Below are 27,612 nucleotides of genomic sequence, written 5' to 3'. Positions count from 1 at the left end.
CGAAGCACTGGTCTGCATATCCACATCATTGTTGTCAGACTTGTGGGAAGACAACTATGGTTTGGGAATTTCAGGCAAAATAGAAAGCTTAAATGATTTATAGAACGATTAAGCACTGTCACTAGATAGCAAGGTTCTTTATTCATTACAGGCTATTCACTATTTTTTCAATATGTTGTACTAGAGTCAGGAAGAGGCGAATATTATAGAGCGGTAGGTGACCGGCCTAAGGAAGGGTCAAATAGGGAACAAGGTCGAGGAAAAGAATTTTGAGCAAAACTTCGTCACTTGCAGGGATCGAGAAGCGAATGAGGGATGTCGGCAATAGGAAGGAAGGACAAACAGTCTCTGCTGGATTTGGATAATAAAGTTAAAGGTATGATCAGTCGATTTGTTTATTTTAAATCCAAAATTGCATACCATTTATATAAGCCTGAACGAAGCTTTTCAGTAACAGCCCAACTTCCGAAATAACTGTCGGTGATATTATCTCAGTGAATGTTAAGTTTTTTCGCTAGTCCGACTTCCATGACATTTTATGTTGTCACTATGCACTACTCCGACAAATTAAGTCTTCACTAAAAACAGAGCCCCTGTCTGAATGGATCATTCTGACTGATGAGCCAATCCATAAAACATATATCTTTCTATTTACAGATGTACTTTTCGATAATCAAAGCGAAAACATTAGCGCTCTATTTTCAGTAATAATTTCAGGAAATTGATTCGCCACACATTTTCCCACCTCTTTGGTGATATTGGCGATTGAGGAAGGACATTCAATTTCGATAGGGACAATGTTTTCACTGATAACTTTGAGGCCAACTTTCGTGTTTGCTGTACGAGCCATCACATGGGAAAGGATTAGTAAATTTCACATAGGTGGAATTTTGATAAGATTTTACGGAAGTCAAATAAGCAGCATGATATTGGGCTAACAAATTTCATGGCGATAACTCAAGATTCATAGCGATATCTCAAGATTTGATGATAAAGAGATAGGTATAAAACAGAGCGAAAAGATCAAATAGTTGGGAAATCGTGGTTGCTTGACGAGCGATGTAGTTGGGAATGTTTAACTTAAAATTGTTATGATAAAGAGTAGGTTAACAGGTGGTAAATTGTGTTCCACATCCGACAATTCTTACCAGACAAGAGTATGGGCCATTTTGTTTGTGAAATCAAATCATATCGATTAAGATGCAAAATAGTGAGACTGTGGTTATGTGACTTTCATACCAATCCACAAGTGAATGCTGTCTATCGAATAAAATTTCCCGTTAACAACAAGTCTATTCCGTCATATGCAGATGCTAAGATTCCTGTCTACCCCAAGTTTCATATCAAGATTTCTGATCTAGATGTTTTCAAATTGCAACACACCCAAAAGTTATATCACCAGCCACATCAGTATTGGAATTCTTTCTTAATTGCACTAATTACCATATTTAGCTGTTTCTGTCCATATTAAACTTGAATAGTTAATTCTTTAAACTACAGATTGCAATACTTTTTCTATTGAAAATTTTTAAGTATAGGTTTGTTAAACTTGACATAAAAATGTAAACTTTTGCACCTCCCTGTTCTATGAACCAATGCATAATTTAATCCTTTAATAAGAGGGTATAACTTTTATGATATTGTTGCGGTATTGCTATTTGTGGGCCTGAGACTAACCACATAAATTTACTTCATACTGATATTTTCAAAATTGGGTTTGTCAAGGATCTTTACAAAATAATTGCTGCCATAATCCTTTAAAACTACAGTGATCACATTGAAATTAAAGGATGCTCACATGTTATTCAGGCATGAAAAAATATACTTGTCCTTTGTTTGTATTATATAGATAATTAAATAGCAATTTTTAAAGCTTGATGTCAAATAAGATGCAAATGTTTGGATCAGTCTCCTTAAATTATGTTACAATTTTCTTGATATCAACAAGCTCTACTTTCATGAAATGGGAAAATAGTTGCTTAATATGTTATAGGAGAAATTAGAATAAAATTAGAAATATGTATTCATATTTCCTTTTCTTTTTTAATGAAATGCAGTATTTTTGTGATTTTGAAAATATGAGAATAATCAGTATGTAAGCAATTTTGTGGCCTGCTTGTTATGTGATGGGAGTATTGCTAAGTGTTGTATCAACCAGTCTAGATGAACAAGATTTTTCATCTATCATGATATTTCAAAATGATAAATAGGTCACTACTTCTGATAAAGCAACTGTTTGAAGCATGTTCCTAGTCACACGTGTCTGTCTGGAAAATTGCCTGAATAACTGGGAACTTGTTTAGTCACTAAGCAATTCAGTTCAAGACATGTGGTGGTTACATTGTGTAAGTAGATGGTGGAAGTTAAACAAAATGCAGTTTGATTATTAAAAGTGCAAGACAGCCAACAAGGGGGATCTGTAAATTTCCAAATAAAAGCCCTGTAAATTTCCTCCTACCCGTTTCAAGGAAGTAGTATTAATTGAAATTCAGTTTGACCAATGTTTTTATGTAATTGGCTACTCTGAATATAGCCTTTCAGTATGCACACTTTACCAGCCTAAATCATGCCCCCTAGAATTGAAGGGGCCAAGACCCCCTAAATGTTTTGTTGGAAAGGTCCCTGCCATACCTAAATTAAATTTTTCTTCCTTTAGGTTATAATTTTAAGTTATAACAGTCTCTAGTTTTAGAAATATGATTCTCAATTGGATGTAAAGAATATGGTTATTTATCAGCCACCAAGCAGTGAAAAATGTTAGATTATAATAAATATTAATAAGAAATAATAAATAATAAACAATTTATTTAGAGTTGGCGAAAAAAATAGCGTTTAGCTAATTAAGGCCAACTATACAAAATGTACAAATTACAATTTACAAAATATATTAATTACAAAAAACCTAGATTTGGAACAAAATCTTTGCACAATTTGCAGCTACAGTCCAAGGTTTTGATGGACTTAATATTTCTTTTAAATATTTCCAGTGATCGGGACTTCTTGTCTGCTTCAAAACATAAATCTTCTGTTTTTTATTTGGCCTAACAAACCTTTCCATCTGAATGATTAAACTGAACTACTATCAATCTAATTAGAATTCAATATCAACTTTCTTTGATCAGTAAATTAGCCAAAACTGATTGAAAATTAAAAGACAGTTTCTTACTACTGCCATCCACATTTGTTTATCAAAGTGCAATGTAAAAACTAGAAAGTGATGCATAACTGGCTAATAAATAATACGTTTGTTTTATCCTATTTGTCAATTTGAAATTGCTGTTTAAATGAATTATTGCAGGATGGCCAAGTGAGGGGTTTTTTTTTGTCAAGCAAAGGGTCAACAGGCATTAGTTGCTCTGAGGCTCAGCCTTGCTCTTGGCAATCTTGAATAATGGTAATCGATAAATGCAAATAAAGATTTCTCAATATGTTTTTTTTTAATTTTTTGTAGCTTTAGTTGTTGCTTAATGGTTTCTTGGATCATTAAGCACATCAAGGACACATTGTGCTTTACTCTCAACAAATAATACTCTTGGTCCTTCTGACAGCCTTTAGTCATTCAGAAGGCATTATCTGCCATTCAGTTTGATACAGGACATACCATTTCCTACAATGCAGGTTTTGCCAAAAGAGAAATAACTGCCAAACTGATAATGTGATGCTTGCCCTTTGATTTGTGCAAGAAAAAGTGATTCATTGTAGAGTACTTTCACTTTCTGTCCACCCATTTGGTTTTTGAAGCGAAACGTTCCTGAAAAGGGGTAATTAATGAAACCAGTGTAGACTTGAATTGTCTTTTACTTTAATGTTCAAAAATTGTCCAGCCATTCCTATAAAGCATCATAGCTGTGACAAATCAAAGATCATATTCAGCTTTAAGTGATAAAAAGATGATAGTTTAAAAAGGTTTCGTTGCTTTATAATGTTCACTTTGTATGATCTGTGGTAATTGAAGCAAGATATTGTCAATAGTTAGCAATTTTCTATAGTCATATAGTTGGATGTATAGCCAACGGCTGTTCTAGGGACTGCGGGGCCTGGGGCCAAACACATCAGCGATTGTTTGTTGCAGTGCTCTTGGGCCAGTAGTGTTCTTATTACGGTTGACAATTGTTATGGTAACAATTAAAGATTTGTAAGCTGCTGAGAACATTTAATTATCAACTGGTTTTTCAATATCCTGAATAAAGCTAGTTTGAGAATAATCCTCTTTTTAATTATCCTTTTGACGTTAATTTACATACGTATGCAAAAAGCTATTCCTGGAAGGGAACTCACAATAGGCGAAAAGCTTTTCAGAAAGTTATTGAAGGATTCTTGTCATTGCAACGGTTAAATTACTCATTTCGAACAAAACCAAGATGTATCGATTTTGTGTAAGTATAAACAAAAGCCTCTGAGAAATGACCTGAGAGAAAGCACCAGGTTCACAGAGTCCACGTATTCATGGCCTTAAGAATGCAAAGTCGTTCTTAAAGCAGGATAAATACGGGGTATTATCTCTAAAAGGATTTTTGATATCCATGCGTAATATTTCCTTGATTTGCAGGGACTTTAATATCTCCACTCGCCAAAACACCTGCATGAGAGAATTCTGTTTCCTTGTGGCCAAAGTCTAAGCTCGAAGCAACTACCCGTATAAGTCGACATTTGCATGATGCTAATACTGCTAATTTAACCAGACCCACTCCATCTCCTGTTTCAGCATATCGTGTTCACATCAAGCATTGACATGTTTTTCCATCGTCTACGTTGCCATGTATCAGGTATCAAGGTAAACCATATTGATTTCAGAACCTCTTCCCTCTTCCTTGAACTGCTAATCTCAGTTCCTAAACAATTCTGCATTGATGTTGCTTTGAAAGATTTCCCTTGTTCTTAAAAAGTCTAGATATGCTTTATTGTCAAAGATCTTGACGTAGGGTGCAACACTCTGCAACTTTAAAATCTTTTCTGTTTGCCTGCCCCTCTGCTCTACCCCCTCCTCCTCAAATCATTTTCGACTCCCCTTTATCAGTATTGCTTTTTTCAATTCGATATTTTCTCTATTCTATTGCCAATAGCAGCCTAGCTATCTTGCATCACAACTGTTACAAAGTCTTTAAGCTGCATATTAAAAATATACAATTTGAAATTCGAAAATGTTTTAAACTCGTCTAGGTTTTCAATTTGAGACCCCCATCTGCACAGAAAGCCTTCTAGATCTTTTCCATTCGAATGGGACTTTCGTCTCACTTCAAGAAACAAAGTTATTTTCAATTAGAGAATAAAATGAACAATCGTGATTCATGAGATTTTTGATATTACGAGCTAAACCCTTCATTGTTTAGAGAAAATCTGCAGAGAAAGAGGAAGAAAAAACATTTTCCTTCTCGTGATAGCGCCAGCAATCTGAGAAGGACTTCATTCGTTTTTTCCTTATTTGTTAATGTCCTTTCGGCTTTGTGGCATCACAAAACCACAAAAATGGCCTTGTCAAAGCGGTCAAATTTTGTTTTGCTTTTACGTGGCATAGTTTTAAACGAGGAAACAGTTTTGATATAAAAACTGTTCTCTATTGCTGTTTACGACGGTAATTTTTATGTTCCTTGAACTTTTTATTCCCATGTCCTTTGCTAATTGAATTAGACCATAATTACAACAAAATTCAGATTTGGTTTAATTTTGTGGATGTCAATAAATTTGCTCCCTTCAGAGCTTGCTAGTTTATTAATTTACTTTCTAAGTTCGTACCTTCATGCTAAAGAACTGTCGCGTTGTGGTTAGCCAAAAATTAGAAGCTTCCACAGTTACGTGGTGAAATTTATTGCCAGCGTAGAGTTCTTGAGCTGTCCACTAAAACAGTTTGAAATCTTCATAAAAAAAGGCTTGAATACCAACTGAAAGAGATTATTTTAGAGAGAGATCTTTGGTCTATTTAGGGTAATGTGGGTAACATGTTTGCAGAAAGGTCCTTTACCTACAGAGCTGTTTTATGACTTGTGTTTTACTTAGACGTTTTGGCCATCAGAAATTGTTTATACAATGGTTCTGGCTTTTCCTAAACATGCGAGAAACTGCAAGCAAAGTAACGTGTTTTGAAATAAGGAAATGCCCATGCCTATCATTGCAGACACTAAAAAAAGCAGGACCGCTGAGAGCGACGCTGAGCCCAGGAGCAGGGTCAATGCTTGGGCCTCTTCCTGCCCTTTTTAATGCACCTGATAGATTTTAATGTGGTTTTAATATGCATATAACGTTCTTTATTCACTTTAAATTTTCATCCTTAAAGCATTTTTAACTTTCCCAGTACAGATGTGATTTGTTTGTCTTAGAATTACCATGTTATTAAGAGTCGTATTCAAAATTGAGACAGTTTAATTACCAGCTATTCCCCCTTTGCTTACGGGCCCTGGGGTAATCGGCCCCCTTTGCTTACGGGTCCTGGGGTAATCGGCCCCTTCCCCCCTCTCGGTGGGCTTGAAAGACAAAAGGGAGTTTAATGTGATTTTTTGGAAACTGGAATGCCATTGAAAGTTCTGTTTACAAACCCGAATGCCGCTGAATGTTAGAGGTCTTCTAGAGTCATTACTCCAAGTAGTCTTGCTAGTTACTATTGGTGGTTTTGCAGAAGGAGAATCACTGAAAACCCCACCGCCTTACCCTTCTGTGAGTGGTAACAAGGCATGCTCGGTCAACCCTCAAACAGCCACATCGACCACCCAAGCATTGAGATACGGTCGAAAAATCCTTAAATTTAAAGTAGTTTAGAGCTTATCTTATTGTCTAATTTGGCAAGTGGATCAGTGGTTCTGTTTGAATCTTCCAATGCTTTGGGTTTGAATTAATCTCGAAGTGTTCATGTGTTTTATTTCCCTTTGCAGAAGTGCGACAACAGTTTTCCGATCAAGTCAAATGTCTTGACTCGCGGCTCGAGAACAAAGTTGCTCTGGTCACAGACATTCAGGAATTCATCCGCAAAAGGTCCGAGATTGAACTGGAATATTCTAAGAACTTGGAAAAACTTGTCGATAAATTCCGACTACGGTTCCAAAATCAGCGAAATACATACGGACTATCAGAGTGAGTTTGTTTATCATCTTATTCAGAACCCACACAATAAAGCAGAGCAAAGGTACTTGCATGCATTGCAAGACGGCTGTAGGTAGCCCCCCCCCCCCCCCCATAGAAGACTTTAGGTATGCACTTATATACCATGAAGTATATCCAATTTTCAATCTATATTTAACACGTGCATTTTCTGCATGAGGATAGTGCACACCGAGTCCGGAAACATGGCGGTCCCTTAAAATTTAGGACTGTTAGGAAGAACAACCACAAGAACTAGGGTTACCACACCCAAACCCCCTTTTTTTTGCTTTCTGGCAAATGTCCGGACCCTGACCCACACACCCCTCTATTGCCAAGCAGTCTGCGCTTTGCCCACGTTGCACCGTTACTTATTAATTGGCATTGGAAAATTCAGCTGCAATTCCAGCTGTGTTCGAAGGCACGTGGTTTAGATGGTTCGTGGTTCATCAGGAAAATGTCAAACTGAAAAGCCGATTGAAATCAATTTTTATGCATTTTACAAATTGAGGCAAGGAAAATATTTGGGTCGTTGGGCTTTTCCCTCTAATTTCTTCTGTTGTTTCATAATACCTTTTTGATTTTTTAAAACTTGTTAAGGGGGGAGGGGGGGGGGAGTAGGTCGCATCAAGTGTCTTACTTTGTCTATGGAAACATAATAAGAACTATCAGCAGAGACAGAAATCAGAGACGTAAAACCATTTTTTAAAACCCCTTTTCATCATTGATGCTGTGACTAGATCTAAGGGATATATTTTCAACGGATTTTTTTTAATGGATTTGCATGTCTTGGTGAACATTTTGTGTGATTTTAAGGTAATTGTTGATAACCAAAAGCTCTATAGGTCAAATGACTGTGCTTGAATTGATTGCATTTATGCATACGCCATTTAGTGAGTGAATGATTGATCGATTTGTTTGGGTGATGTATTGATGAATAATGATTCCTTTGTAGCAAAGAGAGAGCTGCGCCTGTGAACTTATGGTGGAAGCTGCTAAAAGACACCAAATCCAGAACCAAAGCCGTGTCTACATTCAGTGACATTTTGACCAAAAATGTAGCTTCCAGATTAAATGACATGAACGAGGACATTTCTAGAATATCAAGAAATGTAAGTGTCAAACTTCAGAAACTCTATTGAAAATCCTGGGCAAGCAATTCTGAGATCCCACTCCCCTCCCCCGCTCCCAAATTTTGGATGTTAATATTTTGCTATCGTAATGCATGCACTTTAGCTTTTAAGAGTTTTGGGGGGGTAACTGTTCTTCTATACAAGCCTGTAACCCCCTATTTGTTTATGCGTTTGCCCTGGTAGCTGTGTCCAGAATCGTATAAACCAAATCGTATATTGTCTCTTCTTTTTTTCGATAGAACTTTGTAGTTGTTTTAACATTTAAGATCTGGAAAATTTAAGTGCTAAAATAGGTTTTGAGTAGCAAACTTAGACGAGTTGCAATGATGGTAAATTTGAAAATGGTTTTCCTGACTGATTAGAATTCTATGGAGGTATGAAACAAACACTGTCTAACTGTAGCTATGTAAAAAGGCTTGTAAGGCAGGTTTATCAAGTCTTCTTCTTTTTGATACGAATAATTTCAATAAGAATATAATGATATTACATAAAGTAAACAAATGACTTAAAATGCATGTTTTTAAGAATGTAAAAATATCGTACCTATACGAATCAGATATTGAGAGTCAACTTGTTTGTCTTGTTGACATGGAATAAATAACTTTTAGCGTAATATCTAAAAAGTTGATATTTGTCATATTAATCCTTAAATAAAGCCAGTTCATTTGTCTTCTTCTTTTTGATAAGAATAATTTTAATAAGAATATAATTATATTACATAATGTAAACAAATTACTTAGAATGCATATCTTTAAGAATGTAAAAATATCGTACCTATACGAATCAAAGTTTGTCTTTTTGATATGGAATAAATAATTTTTAGCGTAATATCTCAAAAGTTGATATTTGTCATGTTAATCCTTCAATAAAGCCAGTTCATTTGTATTTTGGGTCTTATAATTGTGTTGGTATGTTATTATTCATTCAATGTTTTTTTGTTCCTCATCTTTTTCATATATTTCATCAGATGTTCTTTTCACAGCTTAATTCTCTAATAGGTTCGTGATACGATGGTCAGTTTGCAAGAAGAATTAATGAGCAGTGTCCATGATGTTCAACAGGTGATTAATAATTCTTTTTCAATTGACCCGAACTAAAATTTCGAACACATAGATAAGGATCCCGGGGGGGGGGATGCAGCTGTGCTCGTACAAACTATTGACCCCCAACTTTTAGTGTATTTTGAACATAGCTTGGGTAGAGTGTAGACGTAAATGAAACTCGATGTCGTTGATTTTATCTTTAAATATATGCAAAACGTGACTATATACAACTATAACGTAGGCTCAAGTTGTTATCCCATCATAAACTTATAGCGTGTCTTCATCGTAACATCAAAACCTCAAAAGTATTAATTTTACAATATAGGGTGAAAAACATACGTAAGAAGAGTGGGACGAGTATATTTATATACGAAGGCACCATAATAACAGGGCCAAAGGAATCCCCCAAAATGGCGTGGACTTCGAAATGTAGTGTTTCTTAAATTAGGCACTGCAATTTCAGCTTGAAAAAATCGCTCTTCTTAGAGAGAATCAAGTAGAACTAAGACCAAACATTGACTGCAATGATATAAAGCAGGAGGATATGAAATAGGAATCTTTAAGTAATTTTTAAGTTTTTAATTCATTTTAGTAATTTGGTTTCTTAACGTATTATATTAAACTGACTACAAAAAGGCTTTTATTAAATAAAATTCAAAGCCCGCAGACGATTTAATGTAACATAATTATTTGCATTGCATGGTGGGTAAGCTGCAACGACTGACTCTTCCTTGTTATCATGGTCTTCCCAACAGTTATATAGATTCACTTATAAACCACCAAGCCTTTGAAATGCATTGTTGGGCTAGGTTCAAGCGAAACGCTGTGAAAAGCTCACTTTGTTCCGCTAAAACGATCCTACACAACCTTACGTTTTCAAAACTACGTTTCTTGTTTCGTTTTCAAAGTGAATCGATACAAAAATCCGCGATACGCTGCACCAATTCACTGAAGTTCATCTAAAGAAGAAATTCACTGATTGTGGCAACTTGACCTCTAACCCACCATTGTTCCAATAATCTAAAATTGATTTGTTTTATAAATTCTGTTATGTCTTTCTTTACAGTCAATGAAAACGTATTACCTCAAGCAGTCGGAGCTCATTTTTGCCCATGGAAAACTGAAAGAATCATTTAATGCGAAAATGAAAGCGGAGAAAGATTCCCAGAACAAGAAGGGGAACGAAAAGAGGATGAAAAATATCGACAGAGTCAAAGAAAAGGTGCCGCAAATTGTTGTGGTTTATTAAATCCGAATTTGTGAAAACAAATCCGATTGACCTTAACTGATTTAACAGAAGATAAAGTTTGTATATGTTACATGGCCGCAGCCACTATTGTCCCTGTGCCCTCCCAAAAATTATGAAAATCCTTTGTTTCCAACGAACATTCCTTTTTGTTTGTATTGTTGCTCCAATAGTTCCATTCTTTCCCTGTTTTGTTACCTTCTCGACTAGCAACCATGAGGTAACAAAAGGTTCGTTGGATGGATTGTCCAAAGAGGCCCCCTTATTCTGGGCACCTACTTAATTTTTGATAAAAATTTAATCTAATTTATCTTCTGATTTAAAATTCAAGAAATTCCATATGTTGTAGCCTTCCCCTTCCAAATTGCAGTATTCTGGCTTTGTTTAAGAAAAATCTAAAACAATAATTGAAGGATGGTTCCAGTTCCTTTTTCTGTTTAGTAGCGCCTTGTCCTAAGACTCGATTTCAACTGCTGCCAGGGTTACTCTATAATTATCAATGTTTATTTATTCAAACGTAATTTGAAAAAGAAATTTTCTTTTATAAACAGATGGTTTTGCTTACTTATGCAACTAAACTGTTTGCTGCCATCTGAGGTCTCTCATTAGTGATCGCCTTAATTAATTGCTCTTGCATTCAATTTCGCAAAGGCGGAGTTCTTCAAACATGGGAAACACATCTGCCGTGACAGTTAAGGAACAAAGTTTTAGAGAAACCAAAGTACTTTCAGCTAGATTTCATTTCTACATAACTGTTGCCTCTTTTTAGTTTGTTTTGTCTCTCTCTTAATAGCTGGGTATTTCATTTGCAGAGACAAATGCGGTTCAACGAATGTCGGATCAATGCGACCAAGGCAAGAAATGATTACATTTTGCTGCTCAAAGCAACAACAGCAACGTTGGGCAAATTCTTTGATCACGATATTGATGACATCATAGCGGTAAGGTTTTTCTGATTTTGTTAACCTTTGCCGTTGCTAAAACTCTTTTCGATAGCAGAGAAAAACAATTAAACTTTCTTTTTGCATCATCAACGTTCAAGAAAATCTTTTTGCCGTTATTGTTCATGTCTCACCTTTCATTTCCTCACTTTTCAATCTTGTTCCCATCTATCCATTATACTTTTCTTCTCATATTTTCTTCCTATTCCTCTTTCCCGCCTGCTCCTATACTTTTCTTTTCTTTTTCTGGTCGTTTTTCTCCGTTAAGATATTTTGATAATTTCTTCGTGTCTTTTCTCAGTAATATTTCTAATATCAACAGAAATAGTCCAAATAATTTCTCACTGAATTGATAGGAAAGAAACTTTAAAGTTACGGAGGCTTTTATCCACGATTACTTCACCTTAGTAGAAGCCTTCTGTTTGGTATCTACACCATCCACATACGCAATGGCTCTCTCATTTCCAAGCCTTGACTAAAGGATATACTTTTTCTTCTTTTCTCTGCCTTTTTGCATTTCTCACTCTTTTCTCGGCCCTATTTTGTCACCTCAATATACAGGCTACCCATGAATCCTCCTTTTTGCTTTTAATTATCCAGTGCAGTTACAAAGAACCTCGGGGGGGGGGGAGGGGGATACCTTAATTGGTTATTGCTTTTAATTTATTTGTTTATAAGAGGTACGTCCGTGCCATTATTTAGGGATTACTTTTTTCTGACAAGTGCGGAATTATCGGTATCAGTTTTTGAAAAATGCGCAGAATCTTGGGTACCATTTGAAGAAACATGCAGAATTCTGGGCGCCATTTTGGAAAATTATTGCAAAATTATTAGTAGGGAAATTTAGCAATGACAAAGTGAATGTCTTGTTAGAAATGAATGTATGAAATATGTGCATTATTGAGATATTGACGAAAAAGACGTACAAGGTTTGTTTGATGATTTTGTTGTGCTGTGTTTTGCGGAATTTCGGGTCACATTTTTCAGACGTGCGGAAGTATGGGTCCAAATTATGAACCAAAATCGCACGTCCCCCCTAAACTAGGCTTAGTTACCCCCTGCCCCTTCAAGAGTATTTTGAATTGTAAACAAGTATTGCATTGCATTAAAGTAGACTACGTAGAATATAGCTTTTGATATTCCATTTTATTTCATCTCATTCTTATTTAACGTTTCAATTTTTCTAGATTTTAGTCGTTGTAATGGGGTTTTCCCATGTCCTTGTGAAAAGAAGTCAATTTTGGCTGATGTGGCTATCGTGTATAAAAAATCTAATTTGAAAGAAATAAACTATCATTTCCATAGCTGTATTAATCACACGCTTCCTCAAGACTATCTTTTCGTAACACAATTGTCAGCTGGGATAATGGCTTGAGTCTTTATTAAAACAATAAAGACAGCCAACTTTTAATCCGAAAAGAAAACTGTATTCCTCAAGTCTCGTGATGCAAATTGTTTAATAATGGGATCCTTGACGTTTGGTGAAAATGTGTTTCCTGTATAATGGCTTATCGCAGTGTTACGCTGTACAATCATTATTTTGAAAATTATTTCGCTAGCTTTTATTTCTTTGAGAAACAAGTGTTTGTTGACCTGTAGATCTCTTTGTTGTGACATTGATGCTCGACGAAAGTAGCTTTAATTGTATACAGATTTGCTATCCTTTGTTTATCTGTTTCTGCGTTTATCGGTTGCCTCAAAATAAAATACCCAATAATGTATTTCCTTTGATTATTTCCAAATGGCAAAATCTAATTTTTGTTTATTCCTTGTTGTAATACACTAAGATATGCAGGCTTCAAGCCACCCTGATATGATTAACTAATTTTTGTAAAATCATTTCTAGATACTTTTTATCATAATTTCAGGTAATTCAGAATAAGAATATCCTTTTGTATTTCAGAGAACCGATCATAACTACCACAACAGCTTCAAGTGTGCGTTCCAGGCTTATTGTCGCACCGAGCTGCATTTCGCCAACTCTGTCACGTTAACTGCTGACTCCCTGTCCCGCGAAATTGGCCTGATAGACCCAGACAACGACCGACAAATGTTCCTTGAGGACAACCAACAAGCATTTCTTCCTGAGAAGAAAATTAGTCACACAAAGCATTCTGAAGATTCGGTGAGAAATTCAACGTTATGTATACTGCATCATTTCATTTCCTTTGCCTTCTGCCGTGTTCTCACTCCCTCCTTATTTTTGTATCAAATTAGTAACAACTCTATCAATCCCCCATCAATCAATATTCTTAAGTTATGTCAAGAAAACACTCCTGGGACCCTTTGCTTTTTGATTTCCAGATCTCCTCATTGTGTTTTGTTTGGAAAATTGATTTGAAGGACTCTCTGCAATAAACAATTGCCGATTCTGGCGTCCTAGGCAGGAATTTGCCGCCTTACATCTCTCGAAATAATACAAATCCGCTTTGGGATCAACATTTGTCGTGGAAACAATGGAATAATTCTCCTGGGGCCTGGTTTATATAATAAAGTGTTTATGTTTACCTCGCTGACCTTTGAGAGGGTTTGAGAACGTGTCAATGTAGCAGTCAATCAATGAGATACACTTGCAGTTTCGCTCAAGTATTTACACCTGTTCGCAGTTTATTTACAGTTTTCTCTTGAAATGCCAGGGTCCACTTTCTCCATGTCAGCCTTGAGGTGCTTTAATCACCCACTGCATGTGAAGATGTGAAAGTTTAATGTTTATCACATGACAAATACCCTAAGTTTTTCAGTCAATCTGATTGGTCAAAATAGACCTGATAGTGATTGGCTCACATAACAATGACCAGTTTTTTAACCAGTCAATAATAGGGTGTATGCCACGTGTCAAAAATGATCCTTAATATTGAGATTGATTCTGCTGTTGCACTAGTGAATTCCTTCCTATTTTTGTTATCAGTTCATCTGACCATTTTGTTCTCCAGTGTTTGATATTCATATCAGGCAAGGCAATTGCTTTTTATTTATTTGTTTATAACTGTGGTCCCTCTTTTCGTAGATAACCGCTATTACAGCCGTTGGTTCAATAAAGCAGAATTTAGACAAACTACACGATATCACCCATAGTGAATTGCAGAGGCAAAATTCAGAATTAGCCGAGGTGATTTAAAAATATCATTAGCCACATACATTCCTTACACAAAAATGTTGCACCACCTTTTACAAAATGGCAGTGCATCTTGTCAACTCTTCAACAATACCAATCATTTTAATGCACGAGTTGTGTGATTTGGGTGTACTTTTTAAAAACTTGGGTGATGTGGGCGAACGCATATTTTGAAAATCTTTCTAACGCCATAGAAAACATAGTCAAACTGTTTTAATCAAGCAAGAAAGTTTTTGCTTGTAGCAATACAGACCATGCCTAAATTGAAAAATTGTCAAATGAGATGGGAGTTGCTATGAAATGTTTACGGGAAAGTAGACTTCAATTTTCGAATAATTGCTGAGCCAGTTAGACCCGACGCACAACAGCTGTGAGAACTCAAAAAAGTGTTCTTGAGACTAGAGTGGTTCAGTAAAAGAATTGAGAAGTGGACAACCAAAATACATTGATGTCAGAGAGGAGAGAATTTGTCTGTTTCAATTCATGGCGTTTATACTTTGACACTAAATCACACAAACTCGACGCTGTGAAAGGTTTTATAGCTCAAAATCCTTACAAACAAACTGTAATGACTTTACCCAATTACAAAAGAAAAATTTCCCTGGTAAAAGAAAACCATTTTTACAAAGATTTATTGTCAAACAATAATGATTGAAATATTTCCATAGCTAGCAATAAGTTCAGATTTGAACATCGTTGAAAATGTTTGGGTTCGTATGGAAAACATTATAAATCATGATCCAAATGGTTCTCCAAGAACCAGAGAATCATTATTGAAAGAATTCGTTAGGGGTGACGCGAAATTCCTCAAAAATATATTGCCGAATTACATGCATCTAATTTGAATAATATAATAAATTTGAATATCTCGCTGTAGCTGATCAAAATTATGGAATTCTAATCTGTTGAGGAACGGTTTTAACTGTAATTTTTAAAAAAAGTGCTCTAAGATGATTGAAGTTTTGATTGATGTTTGTTCCACTTTCGGCCCACTGAAATTCACCATTTTTCAAAAAGACAAAAGTTTGAATAACAGTATCTTCGACAATTCATGTGCCATTTCCCCCTTCTTTGAGGTGGTATAATATTTTTGTGAGGGTATTGTATAAAGGTTCATGTTTGATAATAGTTTATTGAGAGTGGAGATTTATTAATAACACAACTAATAAACATTTTTCCTTTTTTATTACTGTCTTACAGAACAGGCTCGAACTGAATTCGAATTGTAGCTTAACGACTTAGAAAGCAAAAATCTCTCTTTTTATCTTTTATCGTAGTTTTTTTGTCAAGAGTTTCTTCACTATAGTAAAATTTTCTGTTTTACTCAAACATGCGTAGTGGTAGGTACTAATTTCGATTGGCCCGGTCGCAGTTGTCTGAAAAATGTAACTCAAAACACAATTTAATAACAACGACAATTGAAAATGTCAAGGCAAAGTAAAAAGATGCTTAACAATCCATTATCTTGTTGCTTTTTCAGCTTGGTGACATTTTATTGCAAAAGAATAGCAAACTGGGTGACATTTATCACAAATATGAAACGGAAATGAACGCCCAACACAGTGTCGACATCCAAATCAAAGTTAGCAAAGAGGATTGTGAGACAAGCTACTTGCAAGTGCGTAAATTCCACTTTTCTCATACCCACTCATCCGCGTGTTTGTGTTCATTCCTCGTATTCGTGCTGGTATTTGCGTTCATTCCTCGTATTCGTGCTCGTACTTGCGTTCGTCCCTCGTATTCATGCTCTTGTTTATGTTCATTCCTCGTATTCATGCTCGTGTTCGTCCCTCGTATTCATGCTCTTGTTTATGTTCATTCCTCGTATTCATGTTCATATTTGTGTTCATTCCTCGTATTCATGCTCTTGTTCGTCCCTCGTATTCATGCTCTTGTTTATGTTCGTTCCTCGTATTCATGTTCATATTTGTGTTCATTCCTCGTATTCATGCTCGTGTTCGTCCCTCGTATTCATGCTCTTGTTTATGTTCGTTCCTTGTATTCATGCTCGTACTTGTGTTCGTTCCTCGTATTTATGCTCGTGTTCGTCTCTCGTATTTGTCTTCGTTACAACGGTTTTTTCTCCTATTAGTTTCTATACATGCAATCGTTTATCGTGAAGTTGCTCTTTTGTGTTCGTTTCTTTAGCTGTTCCATCACCCACTGACCATTTTTAGTCCTCGCATTTGTTAAATCTTATGCTACAAATTGCACAGATAATTTGTAAAAGAAACTTTGTAAAAGAATAGAAAAAGGAGTTCGAAGCTTTTTATAAAATATTGTTATTAATTTTTACTATAATTTTAAAATTATTGGCAAGCGCAATTACTTTAAAGGGACAACATTAAAAAGACGGATTTTATTTCAGGGTTTCGAGAAATTGTTATACGCATACTTTAGTTGTAGTTACAGCAAATTTAACGATTTTGAAGTCTACAGGGTCATGCTTATTTAATGTGAATTGTTTTCGTGTTTTGTTTATATATCTTGCTTATTATTTTGACATAGGATTTTTGCTTTCATTGGTTTCTGTTAACGTCATTTTTGTACTGAAATTACTGCTCTTTACAGAAATTTCGCGAACTGCTTGAATTGCAAAGGTGCAGTACTGCGACCCAAGTCAAACATGAAACGCTGACAGAAGCTTTGCGTAAGATTATTATTTACTTCTCTAATAATTTACATTTATTTACATTTTTTTATGTTTTTAAGGAGCACTGTTTGTCTTTGATAAACAATTTATCGTGCATGATAAAGACAAATTCTGAAGCTTTCCAATTTTTTTCCAGGTGAAATCGCAGAAAATGCTAAAAGACCGTAAGTATATATTTTGTGTGAAATGGTCAACGTATTCGATTGTATGAATGGAAGTTTTAAACTGGGGGCTTCTATTTGGACCGGCCGTGTTTCACAATCCAGTTTCAGAAGTTCCACCCATGTGGCTTTATGTGTAAAATCGTCGTATAGAAAGGTCATTTACATTAAACACAAAGGCTTTTTTAGTTATTTTTAAGCAATCCTTAAATCATGCAATGACAATAGTGTTTCTTGATATGTAAATTATCTGTCGAAAACTTGGTCCTCATTCGCTATATAAGCGCAAGCATGAACGCAAGCGCAAGAGGCTTATTGCCAATAAGTACTAGCTCAAAAGTAGCGTTAGCACAAGATTATCGAAACATTGTAAATGCCAAAAAGTAACCGTTTTCTAATTCTTGATATTTTTTTTGATAGCATTTTTTGCCCGAGCCCCCATTATCTATTTCATAGCACTTCTTCTCTAATTACGTCATTGCTTTTGAAGATCAAGCGTTGAGGATGAATTTGGACCGTCCGTTGTGAGGCCAATCAAACTCTTTGGAACAACCCTTGATTTTCAAGCCCTCGTAAGTAAAAACATCCAATCCATTCTCTGACAACTAGTTCCTCAATCTTCTAAGAACTGTCGATCTTTTTGATAAGCCAGAGCTACACCCATCACCGAACGTCGACTGCCGTATTTTAATGAAAAGACACCGTGATATTCAATGGGATAATTGCTTTTATAAGGCCCTTTTAATGTCAATCATGCAGATGGTGATACCTTTTTGAAACTTTGTTAAGCTATTATTCGTGGCATAAACATGCTGATATATCTTTAGGGTTTGCTCTACTGCCCCTGTCCCCTGTCTACGTGCTCAGTGTATGTGGTTAGATTTAAAAGAAGTCAGTTTTGAATCTCATTCAGCTTATATAATTACGTATCTCTTCCGAATTTCAAAACTCTGTCGTTATTGATGACTTAGTCATGATCGGTGCCTCTAAGAGATTGGGATCCAATACCCCAGCCTGAAAATGATCGACCCAGTTTGTCTTCACACTGTAACCTTCCATATTTTACGCAAGCGGTTCCCTACTTTTCAGGCGACAGGACAAGACATCCCAGAAATAGTGGAAAGTTGTATAAGATTTATGTGTGAATTTGGTAAGAAATTCATTCATACCTTTTTGTTGGGATAATCCATCATTTTCAGTTTCGATTATTTTTATAAACTAATTAGTTTCTAGCATTTTAACATTTGGTATCAAGAAAGGATCGTTTTTCAGAGATAGAATGTTGAACGCGGATTTTCAGATTAATCAAAGATCTCAATTTTTATTCTAAAGATAGCGATACATTTAGGTAAGGACTAGCACCCGGTGCTGAATTTTTGCACGTGATTCCAAGTGATGTCACTTGACCTCACATGACATCACGTGACTTCAAATTATGTCACATGATTTCAAACTATGTTCCAATATTTTCTTAATTCTTGAGATTATTCGCATTTTCATCTCCAGGTTTGGAACACCATGGGATCTTCCGGGTGTCAGGCACATCGCAGGAAATATCTGATATTAAAAAGAGTTTCGAAGAAGGTAAATTGAATTAGTATCAACCAAAGTAACCTCACATTATTATGTTTCATCAGATTCTCATAAAATTCGATGTTGATCGTAAATTATATGAACAAAGTGGGAGTTTCTTAAATGGGATCTGAATTGTTTCCACATGGGCATTCAGTAGCTTCAGCAAAAGCTTTCAGAAACTGCAACTTTGGACAGAGCTGTTATGACAAATCCCTTAATGCGAGCTGCACACATGTTGTTACAACATCAGCCCCTCCCTCTTCCATTCAGAGTTGGTGCATATGTAGTAGAGTTTAGCTAGGGAAGGGAGTGATGTAAAACTTTAACACCATCTGTCCGGAATTGTAGTTTTGCCCGTGACTAAAGAGTTAAGCAATTTAATTATCCTACAGTTGTAGAATATAAAAACTCTACTCTGATATAGAGATGAAATTTAAGCATTTGCTCATTATAGACTGAAGCTCTCCAGAAAGATGTTTTTATACTTTTTAAAAAATTATGAATATTGCTACGTAATTTCCTTTATTTGATGAATATAATCATTGCAAATTCAATGGCATATAACTTGTGTCAGGGGCTAAGCCTGGTCTTGTAGCGCAAGAGGACTACAGCAACAAGCCTAGAGGACAACAGCAACAGGCCTAGAGGACTACTGTATTTATTTATTCGTGTTCCTACTTACAAACCCACCTGGGGTGGGGTCACGACACTTTTTATCTCGAAGTCTGAACTGGGAATATTGTTGGTTTTATTTCCAGGAAAGAACCCACTGGCAAGTTTGAATCATCGAAAGGATATCAATGCTGTTGCTGGGGTTTTCAGAGCGTACTTTCGAGAGCTTGAAGAGCCGCTGTTTCCATCCAAGTTCTGCAATGATTACATTCGAATCAGTCGTAAGTAACCAGCCATAGCTAAATATGAGATGAAAATATCATTATTTAATATGACAACATGAGAATAATTTTCAGTTGTTGCTTATCTAGTAAAGATTCATTATATCACAATCATTTTATTTTTATTTTTGTTCTTAAGCACGTTTTAGGACCGTTTAGGATTTCTGTTTAGATAGTTCATGTCCAAGTTTTAATCTGTATTTTGAGCATAATATTAGAGTTCTCCAGTATTTACTAAATGTTTGTGTAATCCATTGAATGTTTGATGTTTTTTGTCGAGCATTGACACTTTGATGGATTGACAAAGTACCTTGCTTTGGAACGAATGTTCCGCGTGCCTTGTACGGATTGTTGACAAGTGCAGTAAAAACTTTGATCTTATCATCAAATGATTATCAAGTTTACCATCAAAACCAGGGGTAGCGCGGAGTGATATAAAGTTGCTATTACCACAAGTATATGTACCCCGTGAGATCTTTATCAGTGAGTGTTTAAACGATTGTTTTATCTCTTTTCTCAAAGTCTGTATGTACGGGTGGACCCAATATTCTATTCCTTTGGAATTATGGGTCTACGCGTAGGCTGATAGCCTTTGTGAAAGGTGGCTACACTTTGAGGCCGACTAGACCCCAGCGGCTCTTTGCCATTTGGTGAAGCCCCTTGCTATTAAAGGTACACTTTGTAATAGCAAGATTGCCACTGGGCTCTAATCGGGTATCAGAGAGTGTTTGTTCTTTTCCTTAAAGACTCATTGCTAACAATGAGCCATTGCGCTACGCAAGCATCCCATAATGCATTTTCAGACAGTCTGAAATCAATCCGTAGAAGTTTACTGCCATTGTTTGGATCGTCGCCTGGATAATTTGCCACCCTCGCAAAGGCTCATTATTAGCAATGAGTCTTCAATTGAGATAATTGTTTCCCCGTGAGAAGTTTGTCTGAAAGTTTGTAAAAAGAGCATAACTATTAGCAAGATAAAATCTTGCTATTAGCGTGTAGACGAGTATGTATTAAGAATGGAAATAAAAATGCAACAAACAAGTCACAGCAAAGAAATGCTTTAACGTAGTAATGTTATAAAAACACAGCAAAAAACTTTGATAAAAATTCAATAAAGACAGAAGGCCTCATCCTCCATAACGAAAATTGCCAGAAATAATATGTACTTTATATCTGAATCACCTTGAATCAAAATTTATCTGAATCGGCTTTTTACTAACTTCAACATCGGGTTAGGTAGTCCATCATTTTTAGGCGAAGGCGAAAACCATTGAGAGAAAGAAAAAGAAAACAATTGAAACATCCCTTCTATACAAGCAGACGCAATACGATTTGTTTTTTTTTTCGTGTCAAGCTACTTCGTCCTCCTCGAGATGAGCACCTATCTGATCTCTTGCTATTACATCTGAGATTGTAATAGCAAAGCAGCGGGATTTGCGTTCCAAACGATAGCCTATTGCGCAGCAAACGAAGGGAGTTATGATGCAATGAACTATTGTTTTTCTTCATCAATGCTTATTTGAAAGGCGAAAGTAATAGCATGGCCGATCTGTGGCTGAAGAATGAGGCTCCTCTCATACCAGGATATAATGGCTTTTGATGAAAGGTCTGCTGCGGCTACTTTAGTTTGGTTAAATGAGGCAATTACTGCTAGAACCATGGTTGAAAATTTTTCTGTTTTGTTTTATTTTTCTTATATTACACACGAAGTGGCCTTGAAAAAGTTTATATTAAAGTAATAGCAATAATAGCACTATCCGCCTCCCCTGATCAAAACACTGGCCATATGCTCCAAAAACTAAACCTAATTCGCCCATCCTCGTATTTCACCAGGTGCATTTCTGTTTTTTTCTTTCTATTAATCAAAAACAACCGTGTCTTAGTGAGCGTTTTCTGTGTTAAAGTCTCAGATTTCCTCATAAAACAGCGAAGCTCTTGAACGTGTATGTTAATCAACTCTTTGTATTTTCTCATGAACCCTATTATTTAGATAGTCTACAACCTACGCAAAAGAGTCTTAAACACATTTCCCTTTCACAGTGAACGATTACTGTTAAAGTCGTAATCATCATCATCATCATCACCAATCATCCTCAATCATCACCATAATCATCATTATAGTCATCGTCATAATCATCATCATCACCAATCATCCTCAATCATCACCATAATCATCATTATAGTCATCGTCATAATCATCATCATCACCAATCATCCTCAATCATCACCATAATCATCATTATAGTCATCGTCATAATCATCATCATCACCAATCATCCTCAATCATCACCATAATCATCATTATAGTCATCGTCATAATCATCATCATCACCAATCATCCTCAATCATCACCATAATCATCATTATAGTCATCGTCATAATCATCATCATCACCAATCATCCTCAATCATCACCATAATCATCATTATAGTCATCGTCATAATCATCATCATCACCAATCATCCTCAATCATCACCATAATCATCATTATAGTCATCATCATAATCATCAGCACCAATAGCAATCATCGTTATCAATAATCAATGATCATAAGAGCCTGGGCAAGAGCTCAGTCACCCAAGCATTATTTACAATGATACAATGTTTAGACTTATTGACAATGAATTCCTTCTTAAGGTGTTGTCCAAAAATGTCATTGCTTATGAAGGAACAATGCCTGGATCTTTTGATCAGACTTTATCATTGTCATCACCTGCTTAAAGGTCCGCCAACCAAACCTGAAAGTCTTTCTTCAACCAAACATGGAGTCTTGTCGACCTACGTATATGAAAATAACTGAAACCATCTGTTTGGTCAAGTCTTTTGCGCAGCATACCCTTTACAGATGATTTAATAATCTGCTTTCAACACCGTCCATGTCTTTAAACACCCAGAGCTGACCTCGTAAACTCACCATCAGTCGTCATTTTAGGCAATTCATTTTATATTCCCTTTTAAAGGTTCGGAACCTCTGTGTGTTCAGTAAACACCCATAATTTTGAAAAATAGCATCTCCAACACTTCAAATTCCTATAATGATAAACTTTTCGGAAAGCTATCGTCTGAAATCTTAATATATTTGTTACCTTAGACATCTTTGTCACATCACCCATTAATATGTTACATTTAAGCGGTGCTTCACAGATACTGTCTTAGGCCTTTTCTTTTCAACCGCCTATGTCAACTCATATCCGTTCTGGCATATGATATGATATGAAACTTGCAATGACCTGCGCTTGCAATGAAAATGACCTGCGCTGTTAAAAGTATTAATTGGTTCTTCAAAATGTGCATTGCATGTCATGTTGCTCTGATACTAACAAATTTTCTGTTTTGTATCTTACCAATACCAGTCAATAACATTACTCGTATTGATGGCCTCCCGTTGACGCTGCTATGAAATCCACATAGTCACCAAACTATTCATATTTAAGCAATAATTTTTAACTTGTAACAGCTTTTGGAAATAATGATTCCGATTTTAGTCAGCTAATTTATTAGGCTATTAGTCATAGCTTGACGTGTATTGAATAGGGATTAATTTACTGGAATTCATCACTGCAAAGTTACGTTTAATTTCAGAAAGATCAATATTATTGTTTTAGGCCTACAATCCGTTGAAGAACAGATACAAGAAACACAGAAGATAATGGCTGCTTTTCCAGCGCTTAATCTACGAATCATAAAATATCTTTTCAAGTTCTTGAATCTGTAAGTCGAGTCAATCGAAATACGTTTTTGATGTGATTATGGCAATGGCTTGTTTTTCAAAAATTGGTTATATATGTTTATTGAAGAGATTTAGCCTAAATTTATGTGAAAATTAGTTTCAAAGAATGTGTCACTGCTAGAAAGATTGTGTGAACAAAATTTTTTAAAGCAATAGTAAATAACATTTCTCGCGTATAACACGAGTTTCATTTTTTACACGAATTTTTTATGCATTTTTGTAAATGAAGTTTAAGTTTTATGCATTGCTGTGTTATGTTCTACTGCCGTATTCCTTGTAGAGGGCAGCTTTTCAGTATGCCTACGATATATTGCTTCTTAAGTAAGGATATATTTTTAAAAAGAACCCTGCAATGTCCAACGAATTATGTAAACAGAATAATTCTCATTTTCGATAGCAAAAAATGCTGAATCTTAATAAACTCTCCTTTTCCGAGGAAAAGACTCGCTTTTTCATTCATTTAGTTTTAGGAAAATTTTCGATTCGGTAATAAATACCATTGGTAACACATTCGAAACTTACAGCATTTTTTCTTTTAGCATTTCTTACAGCATTTCTTATGAAATACGTTAAATACTTTTATCAAACAATATCATTTATATCGTTTGTTTGATTTATTTCTAGTAATGAGTTTATAATTTGTTTATAAACCAATTCATAATTTGTTTCCCTTGTGTTTGTCCAGCATTTCAACGAAAAGCGAAGTAAACAAAATGACTCCTCATAACCTAGCCGTTGTTTTCGGGCCTACGGTTATCAGAGCACCAGCCACCGAAGATGTCATCACTAGCCAAGGACAGATTAATATCTTCATTGAATTGTTCATCACTGAACTGTTTAGTATATTCCCCAACGACAAGCCACTTAACGACGATGGAACATCGATTCGAAGCGATGATGGAGATGATGAAGATGGCGATGATGACGAGGACCTTGGTAGTGACGAAGGTACTTTTTTATGCCATTATTATGGTTGTTGCTGTTGCCTTTATTGTTGCTGTTGTTGTCGTTGTCGTATTTGTGGTTGTTACTGTTATTAATGTTGCTTTTTTCTTGTTATGGAGCCAATTTATACAGCTTTCGATTTCAAACATGAAATTTTGAAGCAATTTTGATGTTCTTTTAAGTATTTGTATAGTCCAACCAAAAAAAATTTAAATGGCCATCGAAATGCGTCAGGACAAAGTGCTTTAAAGTCTTAGATAAAAAATGTATGATTCGTTAAAACAAGAAGTTTTTATTGACTGTGTTGCTCATATTGATAACCAGTGTTCTTTATTTTCCAGAAAATGACGGTGATTTCTTGGAAGCGGAAGCACTTTACGACTACTCTGCACGATCGCATAAAGAACTGTCTTTTAAAAAGGGTGACATCATTCAAGTGTTCTCCCGCGCGAACAAAGACTGGTGGGATGCAAGGGTCAATGGATCGTTTGGCTTCGTTCCTGCGAATTACGTCAAAGTTGCGTCACCAGACACCGAAAGACTAGATATTTCAGGCGATGACGCATCATCGTGTGGTGCGACAGAAGTGCCAAGCAAAGCAAATAGTTCTTCAGAAGAACCATTGCTTCTTGAAGAAAAGATTATCAGTCCGCGTTCTGATGACAATAAATCTCCTTTAGATACGCCGCGGTCAGATTCGCGCGAATCACCGAGTAATGTTTTTGTAACTATTGATCCAACTGTGTCAAAGAGCAGCGTAAAGTCAGCGACTTTAGGAAATAAATCGGCAGGTCCACTTACTGGTCCGCAGTTTTTACAGAATCGCGGCGCATCTCTCCCACGGCAGGCGCTTAAAAGCGAATCAGATTTGATTTCGACTGATTCACTATCCTCAACCGTGACTGCAGTCAGAGAGGCGTTTGGTGGTCCCAAACCGCTGAAACCTGGCGCGAGTAAATCGATGACAATATCTGCTACGGATTTAAGAAACACACAGAGTAAGCTTCGACCTGGTACTCCAGACGATATTTTGGCAACTTCGGAGGCTGCACCATCGTTTGAGGACCGTTCTACCGCTTTAGAGAGGGGTGGAAGCGTGAAGAACATTTCTCAAATGTTTAATCGCCAAGGCAGTGGGTCTTTATACCGTAAACAAGCGACGTCAAGTACTGCTTCTGATGAAAATGCCTCATCACCAACTGGTGACGAAGTCAAGCGGATTGGATCGACTAGCAGCGCGGACGAGCCGGAAAGAGAAAGTAAACCACCAGCGCCAGCAGTAAAACCGAAGCCTTTCATCAAAAGAGATTCTGTCGGCTTGGCCGCAACGCAGCCAGCTGCTGTTGCCGCGCCATCTGAACTGATAGCGAGCATCAAGGCCGCGGCAGCGGCAAAAGTTGTCAAGGAAGGAGTAGGTGGTATTAAGGAAGAGACAAATTTATAAGGTTTTTATATGGAGGCGACTAATTTACAGTCAAAATAGTTTGCATGTAGTCAAAATTTATTTTAACCAAAATGCGAGTGTGGATTTATTATGTTAGCGTAGTTAAAGGGAGCGAAATCGTGTCCTTGTGGAGCATCGAGCATTTTCGAGTTTACGACTCTGCACAACATATTATGGCTCACCGATTACATTGCTCTGGGATTTATAAGCCTACATATTTAGAGTGTGGTATCTGGGACCGGACATTAATCTTTCCGTATTATCGTTCAAGCGTAATTCTTAAGTTACATTTCTCAGTTCGAAAACGTTTAATAATGTTACACTGTGGTCACATCAGGTTCGACTGATATCCAACGCATTTCTTATTGCTGGTCTGGAAATGATTTGACTGTTATTGTAGAATAACTGATTAAAAAGATCTCTCAAAGTCAGCAATTGGCAACAGAGTCAACAAGAAGAATTTTGCGTTGCTCAAATCGGCATTCTCGTAGGCTTTCGCGTCACTTTATTGCATTTATTGAAAGTCAATAGCCATTTTGCTATGATATTAAGCTAGAAAACATTCAAAGCATTTTATAAGACTCGAGTCTTTTTCCTTTATTCCTAGTCTTTGCAGGCAAGTCAAAATCCTAGCAATACTCCCTGCTTTTACTATGTTGTCACGGTGTTTTTTGGAGTAGGGAAGACCATTGTTGAGCAAGACCAGACTAACTTTTATGATGCATCTTAGTGGCTGAAGGATTTCGCCAGATTCCGTGTTCCAAGATTTTTCTTTGAAGGAAACTTGGCTAACTTTGAACATTTTATGACTTCGTCTCTCAATTATGTTGGGAGTGGGGTTGTTAGAAATCTCACTCCAAAGGTTATACCAAAATACCCATGGTACCTGTCGATGTAGCAGTTTTTGACCCGGCGTTATCTTTCTTATTTTTTAATGTATAGTATCTTTCTGGATTTTTTTATTTGTGGGACTCAAAGAATTAATTAAGTACGTTTTAGCACAATTTTTCTCTATTAGAAAGGACGCTCAGTGTTTTTACATGCTGATAATTCATTCGCAATCTCTGTCGCATTCCCGTAGGCCTAATTTTGCAGTTTTGTAACCCTACTTATAACAGCGTTTCTGTGCAATTCTGGTCCTTAAAATTTTGATAGCCCCGTCGAAATGAGCCTGCGTAGCAGTGTATTATAGTCTTGAATACTATGTTGTAATTTGAATTACTTTCGAAGCATTTGTTTGCGTCTAGCATTTAATGATTTACGGATAAAATTATTGCTTGAACAAGAAAAACTTAGCAAATAAACTGTTTGTGCGTTTCGACGAGGTTAGCAATGTTTAGATAATTTATGTAATCGAAAATTGGTGTTCGAGTTTAGGCCAAAGCATTATGTTTATAATCCCATTTTTCTAGATTTTGTAATTACAATGAAAATTATTATGAACAACCGCTACTGAGTGTTTTTCTTTGAATATATCTTTCCTCAGTTGAAATTTTCAAGCAAAAGCAACTATTCTCTTTTCAACGAATATTGTTAAAAAATTATTCTAAAACTTCAGGCGCTCTAGTTTTTTAGATTACTTGTCGCCTTCGTAGGGACAAAATGCTCCGTTCAGGTTTCATAGATACTTTACAATTCCATTAGATACACTAACGCTTTTACTAA

General features: G+C 36.1%; 1 protein-coding gene across 1 annotated transcript; it reads left to right on the top strand.

Moving 5' to 3' along the window:
- Positions 1 to 27,399, top strand: LOC135692406 (SLIT-ROBO Rho GTPase-activating protein 1). The gene is made up of 18 exons (XM_065210504.2): positions 1 to 376; positions 6,864 to 7,062; positions 8,024 to 8,180; positions 9,200 to 9,262; positions 10,311 to 10,466; positions 11,303 to 11,431; positions 13,335 to 13,556; positions 14,439 to 14,540; positions 16,027 to 16,164; positions 17,118 to 17,196; positions 17,336 to 17,363; positions 17,851 to 17,932; positions 18,450 to 18,510; positions 18,867 to 18,944; positions 19,694 to 19,828; positions 23,434 to 23,539; positions 24,244 to 24,506; positions 24,845 to 27,399. Exons 1-18 carry the CDS (start codon positions 316 to 318, stop codon positions 25,945 to 25,947), a joined length of 3,162 nt encoding a protein of 1,053 aa, XP_065066576.2. The 5' UTR covers positions 1 to 315; the 3' UTR covers positions 25,948 to 27,399.
- The last annotated feature ends 213 nt before the right edge of the window (positions 27,400 to 27,612 follow it).

This window comes from Rhopilema esculentum, chromosome 3 (genome assembly GCF_057945365.1).
Source record: "Rhopilema esculentum isolate cy_ngs chromosome 3, ASM5794536v1, whole genome shotgun sequence".
Classification (NCBI taxonomy): domain Eukaryota; kingdom Metazoa; phylum Cnidaria; class Scyphozoa; order Rhizostomeae; family Rhizostomatidae; genus Rhopilema; species Rhopilema esculentum.
This window is presented reverse-complemented; position numbering and strand designations above follow the sequence as displayed.

Bases quoted from the DNA above. Each gene is read 5' to 3' on its own strand.
- LOC135692406 (XM_065210504.2), top strand. From the start codon at position 316: ATGTCGGCAATAGGAAGGAAGGACAAACAGTCTCTGCTGGATTTGGAT. The intron at 377-6,863 runs GTATGATCAGTC...TTCCCTTTGCAG, and splicing joins TTTGGATAATAAAGTTAAAG to AAGTGCGACAACAGTTTTCC. The intron at 14,541-16,026 runs GTGATTTAAAAA...TTGCTTTTTCAG, and splicing joins AAAATTCAGAATTAGCCGAG to CTTGGTGACATTTTATTGCA.